This window comes from Plecotus auritus (genome assembly GCF_963455305.1).
Source record: "Plecotus auritus genome assembly, chromosome: 4".
Classification (NCBI taxonomy): domain Eukaryota; kingdom Metazoa; phylum Chordata; class Mammalia; order Chiroptera; family Vespertilionidae; genus Plecotus; species Plecotus auritus.
The window spans coordinates 168,272,285-168,284,506 of NC_137775.1; the positions used below are offsets into that span (position 1 = coordinate 168,272,285).

Genomic DNA, 12,222 nt, shown 5'->3' on the forward strand with positions numbered 1-12,222 from the left:
GTGATCCTTATACAGAAAACCACATCTCAGGATCTCATCCTTGATATCTACAGTATTGCTTAGAGTCCAGTGGTCAGCAAACTCATTAGTCAACAGAGTGGCAAACCACGCAGTTTGCCGACCACTGGCTTAGACCAAACTAGATTGCATGAGGGCCTTGTGCCTTTATGTTCTAGGATCTCCCAAGATCTAATTTCTCAGTGAAATATTAAAAACCTGTTTCTATTACTTCTCAGACATGCCCAGTTGTTAACATTGTTAATGGCTAAAAAGTATTGCCATTTTTTAAAAAACATTCTTTAACATTCTTCTAAATCAATACCAAGTAATTTAAGACATCCACACACATATGCATTTATGTTTGCATTATGGATCTTAATGACTGTTTTCATTTTGGAGATTAACAAAGTTAGGTTAAACATGATTTTGCTATGTTAACTGTTAATGAATAAAAAGATGATACACACTTTAGGAGCTTAAATTCAAAACAAAATATTACATATGTGTGTTCTGATACTATTGGCTAACTGTTAATGTGATGTTTTTATATTCAAACTAGTTTTTTAATATGAGTTTTGTGTAGTAAAGTACTGGAAAATTTGGCATTAGTGCTTAGTTATCTTAAGCATTTTACTGAATTATATGGCTTGTGGATTCTTTACAGTCATAATCAGTGATGGATTTTGAAATAAGTAAGAACCAGTTCATTCTTGGTGGTGGTGTTGTAATGGCTAAGTTTCATGCAGTCATAGTCCTTAAAAATAGTTGAAGGAGCAATAGCTCTTTTTTCAAAATGTTTAGATAAGTTATTATTTAAATGCTTTCTTTAAGTTTAGATGTGCCTTGCTTATGTAATCAATGTTAATGGAAAGCTTTGGCTAATAATCATTAATTGAGAGCTAACACAGACAACTGACCTTTCCTATTTGCTTTTGCAAACTAAAGTAGCTATTTCATCTTTATGAACATAGGATGAAAAGATTGGAGTGCAATAAAGTCCAAGAAAAGAATGTGAGCACTTTTTTATTATGTGTGATGGTTTACACTCAGTATGGATACATTATGGCACTCACAAATATTGCATCCTCTTTACCAGTTGGTAAGTTTGGATTGGAAGGTGTGGTAGCTTGTTTCATATTACTTTGTAGCTAAAGTCCTTAAAGTTTCCAACATTCAATAACACTTTTTTAATTGCAGAAATTTTATTGAATTTTGTTAATTTTCCACTACAGATTGGCTTCTTACAGAGATCAGATTTCCAGCCTCACTAACTTAGTCATCTTCAGTCATTGCCACTGAAGTAAAATGGCTGTTGGGAACAAATTAATTTAACATCGTATTACATTGTTCTGGCAGTTAGATATTAAGCACTTACTGTCTGTTTAGAACAAGGCTTGGTTTGATATTCAGACTCAGACTTACTACAGCTTCTTGTTTTTAAAGCTCTTTTACTATTATTACTTTAAAGTTGAATTTCCAATTGGCTGTTAGAGAGCAAGAATTATTTTGGATAGTTCTCAGTTAGTACCCCAGAGGAGCCCCAGGCCTACCAACTGCTGCTGCCATGTGGCTTTCTATTCAGGGAAGGGAATAGGGAGGGAAAGCACAACCTGTAGATGAGTGTAACAAGGAAGCCTTTTTACATACTGCTGCTCTAAACAGTCATTTTCTCCTCCTAACAATGGTGATCATACTGGAAATAAATGAGATTTTTCAAACTATCATTTTCTATTGCTGAGTTTAGTTATTCTGTATTTTACTCTAATTTAAGAGATGTTATTAACAGAACTGCTAAGTGTCATAACAAGACTACTGTTCTTACTATCTGTTGCCTTGTTTGCTTTCCCGTCCTTCATTGATGTACATGTGCCATACATATTGCTGTATATTACAGTTTAATTATACACACACACACACACACACACACACACACACACACACACTCTAGAGGCCCAGTGCACAAATTCATGCACAGGTGGGGTCCCGCCGGCCTGGCCCCAATTGGGGTGGATTGGGGCTGGGCCTGTTGGGAGGAGGAGACACTGGGAGGTTGGCTGGTTGGCCTGCCCCAATCGGGGCCTGATCAGGGCTGAGCTGGTTGGGGGAAGGGTCTGTGGGCAATTGGCTGGTGGGCCCCACCCCCGATTGGGGTGGGTGGGGTCAATCGGGGAACAGAGCTGCCTGAGGGGAGGGGCCGCAGGCCAGTCAGGGTGGTGGGGGCTGATCAGGGGTGGGGCCGGCCGTCGGGGGCCAGCGGCCTGGGGGAGGGGCCATGGGTGGTTGGCCAGCCAGCCCTGCCCCTGATCGGGGTGGTGGGGGCCAATAGGGGGCAGGGCCAGCTGGGGGGAGGGGTCGAGGGAGGTTGGCCGGCCAGCCCCACCCCCTGATCGCCTGGTTCACTGGCCACAGTGGGCGTCATAGCCACTGGTCGTTCCAGAGTTACGGTCGCTGGCTTTTTATCTATATAGATATATCTCCCCCAACCAAAATGTAAACTCCTTGAGAGGAGTCTAAAATTTATTTTGTAATTCTTCTTGGTACATGAAACAGTGCTTTGCATATCATAGACATTCAGCGAGTTTTACTTAGTAGTAATGTTTGAGTTTCGCCACTTATGAAGGTACTATTTTCCTGGTGCCTGGTTAGCTTAAGTAATGACAATAAGTATTTATTTTACTGATTTTATTTCATACTTTTCATATATAATTAAATATTTACTTTAGCAATTTTGTTTATTCAAGCTCTTATAAATTAATTCAAAGATGGTTTGACTATACTAATATATGTTTCTAGTTGATAAGGTGTTCTCTTATTTGATCTGTTTGAATTGAGGTCATTATGTAATAACTAGAGGCCCAGTGCATGAATTCGTACACGGGTGGGGTCCCTTGGCCTGGTAGGCCATCAGGAGCCGATTGGGGCCGGCCAGTCAAGGGGAGTAACCGAGGGAGGTTGGCTGTAGGAGCACACTCACACTCACCACCATGGGGCAGCTCCTGCATTGAGCGTCTGCCTCCTGGTGGTAAGTGCGCGTCATAGCTACCAGCCAGTTTTCCCGTCTTTTGGTCATAATGGTCACTTAGGCTTTTATATATAGAGAAGATTAGTAGAGAAATACTGTGATCATTCAATTCAAAACTATATATTCTGATCACAACTTTATGAAATAAAAAATTTGTATTGAGTATATAAATAATGCAAAATCAGTTGATTTCCCTTATTGCACTAAATTATAACACCTGAATTGGTAGGTGATAATACCACAAATTAAATAAATAAAAATTTGGAAGCATCAAGGCTTATATGGTGAGGCAGTTAAAAACTAACTAATTGCTATGATAGTTTGGGTAATAGGAACAAATCATCTTGTTGCCATAGAATTGAAAATGAGAGAATAGGTATACCAGGCAAGTTATAATAAAAAAGAAAGCCAAAGGGGGTCGTAATGTTTAATTTGACAGAGTTTAAAAGTAAAACATAAATGTAACATTAAAATGGTGAAGTATAAGCCATTAATGATGATGTAATAAATTAATATGAAGCAAATTATACAGAATTAAAATATAAATGATAAAAATTACAAAAGAATAAAGGAAATTGTTAGATCTCAATAGTAGTTTAGAAACTTAGAATATTTTTCTAAATCTGTGACAGATCAAGCTGATAATTATAATATTCCCATATTCTGTATTTTTATTTTAGTTGATGTACAAGATAAAGAACTATATGTTCTGAAAGCAGAAAGTATATCTTCTCCATGACTCATGAAATGTTTATAAAAGTTTACCATGTTTTTGGGTCACAAAGAAAATTTGCAGGTAATTCCAAAGAGTAGAAATAGGTCATCCTAGTTTCTCTGCCTATCTTACCTAATAATAGACAAACATGTAAATTGACCATACCTCCGCTACACCCACAGCCAATCAGAGTAAGTATGCAAATTAACCCAACAAAGGTATGCAGGCGCGGAGAGGCCAGGAGGGGCGGGATGCCTGCTATGAGGGGGAGGAGGGGCGGTGGAGGGAGCTATAGGAGCGGTGTGCCGGACAGAAGCAAGGACTTGCCAGCTCCCGGGAGGGCCGGGAGCGGGGACATGCTGGCTCTCAGGGGGGCTGGGAGTGAAGCCAGGGGAAGGAAGGCCTATTCTTGCACGAATATCGTGCAATGGGCCTCTAGTCGTGAAATAAAATTTGAGCTAAGTAATAAAGATAGGGAGGAAATTTGGTAATTTTCAAATCTTTTCTACCACTCTTGGGTCAAAGAAGAAGTCAAAACTGCAATTGTAGGATATATAAAAGTATGATAACATCAGAGTATACTGCATTTTCTTTAGAATTATGGTTTTAGGAAGATAAAGGACAGCATTAGATAACAATACTTCTTGACTCTCTGTAATGTGCAAGACATTTTGTTTGATGTGAGATATAACTCAGAATAAGACTGTGAGCCTTGGAGTTTGTGACCCATTGGATTTTGTTATAGAATGCACATTAGAGTAAATTATTTGGGATGTATATATGAAAAATCCTCTATAGTTTAGTTGAGTATGATCATTTTAATTTTCAACAGAGTTACCTATGGTACCCATATGGAGAGGAGAAGAAGTAGATTATTATAGTGTTTGGACTGAATTGTGTATAATGTCTGGAGAGCTTGATTCCTTTTTACCTCTGTCACCTGTTAGCAGTTCTGTTTCATTGGATACTTCAGTTTTATCCCTCTGGGCTTCAACTTATTCGTCCATAAATGAGGAAGTTGAATTATAGTTTCATTATACATGCTATTTTTATGTAGTTGTAATAAATTCTTTAAGTATTGAGCATCAACTCCTTTTAGTTTGTAAGGATTAAACTTATGCTCTGGTGGGGGAGAGAGTTTAACTTCGGGTTCCATGCAAGCAGAGGAGGGTGCATATATATATCTTACGTAAGAGTTTGTCAAGTGAACAGAGTAGGGAGAGTTCTAGGCTGAGCAAGTAATAGAGGCAGAGAAGGAAGTGTTTCACATTTGGGAAACTGCAATTAGTTTGTGTGGCACTTGGTAGTTAGCATGGGTGTATGGAGGAGTAGCAAGACATTGAACATTGAGGTACATGGGAGCCATATTGTGAAAAATACATGCTTTAAGTTAAAGAATGAATAACTACGAAATGTTTTTTAGCATTGGAAGGAGGTGGCACTATAACAGTTAGTTGAAATGGATGCAGAGACAGCAGTTAGGAAAGTGGCAGTCCAGGTGAGCCAGTATGGAGTCATAAAGTAAGGGCAGTACAGATGACGTGTAGATGGTAGAAGAATAGGTCTTTAAAATGCATGGCTTCATAAGGTCTGTGACAGCCCTGCACAATATGCAAGATACAGTATGTGAATGCATTTTTCTTTGGGGAGGGTCTGTAAGTTTCATCAGATCATATAAGGGGGCTATTAGGATAAACATTGTAGAGAAAATTGATAGGATGACATTCCACAGACTATGAACTTTAAATAATTTAAAATTTTACTTTATTAATGACTAATTTCTTTTTTCACTTTTTATAGTGGACAGACCAAAATCTCAGCAAGTTCGAACCTCTAGTACAATCAGGCGAACCTCTTCTTTGGATACGATAACAGGACCTTATCTCACAGGACAGTGGCCACGGGATCCTCATGTTCATTATCCTTCATGTATGAAAGATAAAGCTACTCAGGTAAAATAAGCAAATCTAAACCAGTTTTACTACCCTGCAGTTATTCTGTTTTGATCACAGTAAAGAAAATGTAATTTAATAAAATATTCCCAAATTTGAAATAATAGTACATTCAACCAAACAAGAAAGCCATTTCTTTTAATAAACTTAAGATTGATTGTTTCTTGTCATTTGGGTTTTTAAAGTTTTAAAATTCTGTAATATTTTAAATATATGACAATTTTTTTAGACTTATAGTTTTAAGAATTGCTTTCCAAGAGAAATTAATATAATGACTAGTAACTATATTATAAAATATAAGTAATTTTTGAAATTACTTATTTCAGTGTTGGAAATAATTTATAAAGTATTACCACATGGCTAAGGAAATTCGTGTTAAAGGTATTTTGGGTGTTTTTTCTGATTAAAGAATGACGCATTTAAATGTGAGAGAATTCAAAGGAATGAGAACATTTTCGGCTTTGTAGGTTAGGAAAATAGAAGGATTAGAGTTTCATGTCTGAAGAATGAGGGAAGAGAAAAAGGAGCAGGGGGGAATTTTGGACATGATCTATGAGGATCTTCTCAATTTTTCTAATTTTCCCAGACAAGCTTGAAACCATGAAATTAGCTTATTTATCATCCATCCTATCAATTCTGCCTTTGTAATATTTCATGCCACCCCCAGTCTTTTGCTTTTCATTCTTAGTTTTGTGAGCAAAAGGATCAGTTTGATATGGTTGGCAGTGGGATTCTCAAGTGGAAATAACTAGCAAAACTGAGAGATGTGGGCCTGGATACTTAGAGATGGACACAGATAATTCAAAACCATCTTTCTGAAGGAGTTGGGTTCACAAGTGTCATGATGTGTAGATGTAGAGTGTAAAGAAATTAGGTCAAAGGACTGAGGACTTAGTTTTTGGAAACGCACACAAGGGAGAGAGAGAAAACTAATGTATTCACCTGGAAGCAATAAGAGAAGGGAATTAACATTTACTAAGTACCATGTGCTATGTGTTTTATGTCCTGTGTTTCATTAAATTCTCACAATAGCATTGTAAGACTACACAGGTGGAGAAGCAGAAACTCAGAAGTTAAGTGACTTACTATCATAAAGCTAGAAAGTGTTGGAACCAGGTTTTTAAGACAGGTTAATTTGTCATCCAATCTGAGCTCCAATCTTATGCTGCCAGTAGGATAAATGGAATAGTGTGCATGTGTGTGCGTATCACCTAGTAGAATAACTGGCACTGTACTTAAAAATAGTGGGTATTGCCCTCGCTCGTTTGGCTCAGTGGATAGACAGTCGGCCTTCGGACTGAGGGGTCCCAAGTTCAATTCCAGTCAAGGGCACATGCCCAGGTTGCGGCTCGGGCTCGATCCACAGTGAGGGGTGTGCAAAAGGTAACCAATCAGTGATTCTTCTCTCTCATCACTGATGTTTGTATCTCTCTCTCCCTCTGCCTTCCTCTCTGAAATCAATAAAAAATACATTTTTTTTAAATAGTGGGTATTCCTTTTAGATTTAAAAAACCCCTACCTTTTATTGAATATGCTTTATGCTCACACTATTCAGGAACATTTTCACAAAATGAATAACATAATTTATTCATATTTCTTCTCTGAGAAAGAAGAGGAACCAGAGAAAGAGCAAAAGCTAAGAGAACAGAAATAGTCTAGCCTTAGAAGCCAAAGGGAATGCTGTTTTAAGAAAGGAAAATTTTTAACAGTATCAGGTGCTAAAGAGAGGTCCTGGAGAATAAGGACTGGATTTAGGGGTTAAAAGCAGGGGTGGGCAAACTTTTTGACTCGAGGGCCACAATGGGTTCTTAAACTGGACCGGAGGGCTGGAACAAAAGCATGGATGGAGTGTTTGTGTGAACTAATATAAATTCAAAGTAAAGGAGCGGAGGGGAGAGCAAGAGAACCGGATAGAACAGCCGGATCCGGCCCGCGGACCGTAGTTTGCCCACGGCTGGGTTAAGGGCATATTATTTTGGAGTGTATAATATTGATGAGAGGGTAGAGGAGGAAACTCAGATATTTGGGAGTTAAGAAGAGAGTGATATGGAGATAGCGTGAAAGGGTGCTGGACAGGTTTTAACCTGTCTGTTTCTTTGTGTGATGGGATTAATGTAATCAAACTCATGATAATGTTATATGACTAAATATGATGTTTGAAAGTGAATGTGGCAATACACATGTGAGGTGATTAGTGGCAGATATAGACATGCCCAGTTGTAACATTTGCAGGGTCTGGAGCAAATATAAATGAAGACCCACATACAAAAAATGTTTAACTTAAACTAACAAACTGTTACATAAAATATATTTATCCTTCTAAGTTGACAAATAAAATTTCATTTGGATCTTGACGTTCAGGTTTGAGCTAAGATTTTCTAGGTTCCTCTGAGTTACATGCCAGATTGTATCTACATGGGCCAAGCCCACTTCACCTTCTGAGCTTAAAACCCAAATCTCTTTTTACCCTGCACACCATTCTGTACCCTGAGGGGTGGTTTTACATATGTGTCCTCACATTCATTTTTATCTACACTCTCTCAGGAAGTGAGACCAGGGAATAGATTCTTGCAGACCTTGGAAGCCAGGCTTGCTGCTGTTTGGGCAAGGAATTCCTAGGTCTGGGTTACCCAGAGCATAGTCTGGCAGAGGTATGGGTTCATGGTGAGCATATCTCCTTGGTCCCAAGGTCTCTTCACCCTGTGGGGAGGCGCGTAGCTTGGAGAGGGCCAGTGCTGTTCCCCCTAAAGCTTGAGGTCCGGTTAGGGGCTTTTCTTGCCTGGTTCTGCAAGTGGGGCATTTGAGAAATTGAAAGGAAGGCAAAATATAGGCCTCATTTTACAGGTGAGATACTGAAGCTTAGCGAAGTTAAGTAATTTGCACGTGTTTATATATCTAATAAATAGGGAGAGATTTGAACCCAGATTTGGTTGATTTACAAAGCTTTTTTTTTTCTTCAGTTCCCCACTGCCTCTTGAAGTAACCACTGAACTATACAGCATTTAACCTCATGCTTGCCTAACAAGCATACAAAATAGTTTTCGCCCCAAGTTTATATTAATTTAATTGAAGAGATAAGGATAAACATGAGATGGTTTTTATTGTTATATTCATCCCTCCCGTATTCACTCTTGAATTCTTGGGGAGGGAAGTAGAAGTTTTTGTTTATTTAGTGGGAATTAGTGGAGGGCAGGTGGTACCGTCAACTTGCCTCAGATTTTATTAAACATCTGGGCTCACTGATATTTTCTTCCTGTCATATTTCAATATTTCAACTACCTTAATTATTGAGGATTAGAAATAAATTTCTTTATGTTTAATATATTTACACTTTGGGCCTTTAAAAAAAGAAGTAGCATAGTGTCTTTAAAAAGACTGTGGACTTTGGAGACAGATCCTGTGTTCAAACCAAGGCCCAACGTAAGGGAACTTTCTGGGATGATGGAAATGTACATCTTGATAGTCGTTGGTTACATGGGTGAATGCACTTATTAAAATTTATATCTAAGTATATACTTGTGCATCTTATTATATATATGTTAACTTTAAAAATACAGAACATAAATATTGAACTCTCATAAGATGTTTAGGGATGAAGTATATTGCTGTCTGCAATTAACTTTGAAATGAATAAAAAGTAAGTTCAGTTGATGGATAGATAAGTGATAAAGGAAATATAGCAAGGATTTGACTATAGAATATAAGATGTTGGCTTTTTGAGTACTCACTGAGCAGTTTTTTCAGCTGTTGTGTGTGTTTGACTTCTTACAAATAAAATGGTGGGGGAAAAGTCATGGCCCACTGAATCAATCACACAATGGAATATTGTTCATTTATAAAAAGAATTAAATCCTGTTATTTGTGACAACATGGGTGGACCTTGAAGGCATGATGCTAACTGAAATAATTCAGACAAAGAAAGACAAATACCATATGATCTCACTTAAATATTTAATCTAAAACAAAACAAAAAAACACTAAGCTCATACACACAGATAATAATAGATTGGTGGTTGCCAGAGGTGGGAGGTACAGGGTGGGTGAAATGGGTGAAAGATGTCAAAAGATGCAAACTTTCAGTGATAACATATGTAAGTCTAAGGGATGTATAGTGTATGGCAACGATAGTTAATAATACTATACTGCATATTTGAAAGTTACTAAGGATAATTATTAAGTTTTCATCTCAAGAAAAAAAAATTTGTTGCTATGTATGGTAATGGATGTTAACTGGAATTATTGTGATGATCAGTTCATCTATAATAACACAAGCGTAATATGCTAATTAGACCAGATGGCCGAACAGCAAAACGACCGTCCAGACGACCTTCTGGACAAAGCCGGGGCGCTGCGAGGGCTGAGGCAGCTGCTGCGGCTGCAAAGGCCGAGCCCCTTGCACTAATTTCACGCATCAGGCTTCTAGTAATATATAATATCAAATCCTTATATTGTGCACCTATAATTGATATAATGTATTTTAGTCATACCTCAAAAAAAAAAAAAAAAAAAAAAAAGAAAAGCCAGTGCACTCATTCTGACAAGCACACATGCTTATTTTAGTAATCATTTTGCTTGATTTTCAAAATCAGGAGTGGTTTTTTATAGGCCAAATGTCATTTCACATGGAAATGAAGACCTTGTTTTGACTCATAACCTATAACATGGTGAATTTCTTTGATTATTTAATAATTAGTTATGATTACATTTATGGAATAAAAGCTATTGGTTTATGGAGTTGTTTTTTAATATGATATTTAAAAATCAGTGAAATAAAGTGTTAACACCTATTATATTTGTTTCAGAAAGAAAGGTCTGCAATTTGTTCTTTTTTCTAATGTAATCCTTAGATTGGTGATGTATTTGCTTCATAAAATGATTTTGCAAGATTTCCTTCCTCTGTGCTCTGGCATGGTGTAAATATTACCTCAGTTATCTGTTACTTGGGTCTGAAAGAATTTTACTTATGAAGTTGACTAAACTTGTAAATTTGGGTAGTATAGCTCTCTAGTAAATCTCAATTTTTTTCCATGGCTCTTGGTGTCTTTTCATTTTTATTTATTTAGTTCAATTTTTAAATTTGTTTTGCTAGAATATAATCCACATCATCCAGATTTCTTTTTTTTTCAAATATATTTGCATAGAGTTTCACCAAGTGCTCTTGTATAATTTTTTAAATTTCTTGCATATCTGTAGTTTTTTCTCATTTTTAATATTGCACATTTGTGGTTTGAGTGGTTTAATGTATTAGGTTATATAGTGTTTAATTTTTTAAGGTGTTGGACTGATTTTTCCTGTTATTTTTGTTTTCTAGTTCACTGTTCTCTGACTTTGTTTTATCATTGTCTTTCTTCTGCCTTCCTGGAATTGTTCTTTTTCTAGATTCTGGAGATGAATGCTTAATTTTGGTATTTGTGATATTTTGGTATTTGTGTTTAGTAGTATATGTGTTTTATGCCAAGACTTACCCACTGAGCTCAGCATTGGCCAGTGTATGTTTCCATTATTTATATATTTAAAATATTATGCAATTTTCCATTTTTCATCTTGTTTAACATATATATGAGAGCTTTTTGTTTTTGTTTTTTAATTTCTAGTGGTTAAAGTTTCTTTCCTAGTAATTTAATTTCTACTTTATGGTATTATAATTAGAGTATAGAATTATAGATCTTTGGAAACTTCTTTGATATTTTTTGTGTGGCCTAATATGTGATTCATTTTTTTCTTAATGCTCAGTATTTGAAAATGAGGTACAGTCTTTTAGATATAGAATTCATTAATTCAATCTTATTAACTATATTATTCAGTTTCTATATAGCACCCTTTTTATTTTCTATTTTATTTTATTTTTTTAAATATATTTTTATCGATTTCAGAGAGGAAAGGAGAGGGGGAGATTGAAATAGAAACATCATTGATGAGAGAGAATCATTGATGAGCTGCCTCCTGCACACCCCCTACTGGGGATCGAGCCTGCAACCCAGGGATGTGTCCTTGACCAAAATCAAACCCGGGACCCTTCAGTCCGCAGGCCAATGCTCGATCCACTGAGCCAAACCAGCTAGGGATATAGCACCCTTTTTAAATGTTTGTTCTGTCTTGAGCTGGCTGTTGTCGAGTTAAAATTTCTGTTGTCTGTTTTCAGTGGTCATTCCCTGATATGTCTTGATAATATTATAGATGTTTAAAAATGTATGTGCATTATATCTTCCTATGATTGGCATTCTTTATTGTTATAGAATACTCCTTGTCTTGATGGTTTTTCCGTGAATATAACCTTTTCATGATATAAAAAATTTAGTTGCTTATATTCCTAATGTCCAGACAGCCATTTTTAACATTTTGATGTATATACTTTTATATTTTAATTATTTACATTTAAAGAAATTTAAAAAAACATCTTAAAAACAATTCAGATGATACTGTAGGTAGTTTTTAATAACCTTTTTAACCTAATAAGCCATAGTATTTTCCCATCCATTAAATATTCCTAAACATGATAAGTCCCTTTTTTCCTGATTTTTTTTGCTCATGCA

The 12,222-nt window shown here is 36.5% G+C and overlaps 1 protein-coding gene across 5 annotated transcripts in view; it reads left to right on the forward strand.

Moving 5' to 3' along the window:
- The window catches only part of GLCCI1 (glucocorticoid induced 1), an 83,631-nt gene that overhangs the window by 27,477 nt on the left and 43,932 nt on the right, over window positions 1–12,222 (forward strand). For all 5 annotated transcript variants that reach the window (XM_080666232.1, XM_080666233.1, XM_080666236.1 and 2 more), the window contains exon 2: window positions 5,538–5,689. In XM_080666232.1, coding sequence (XP_080522358.1) covers window positions 5,538–5,689 — 152 coding nt within the window. The remainder of the gene's footprint in view (window positions 1–5,537; window positions 5,690–12,222) is intronic.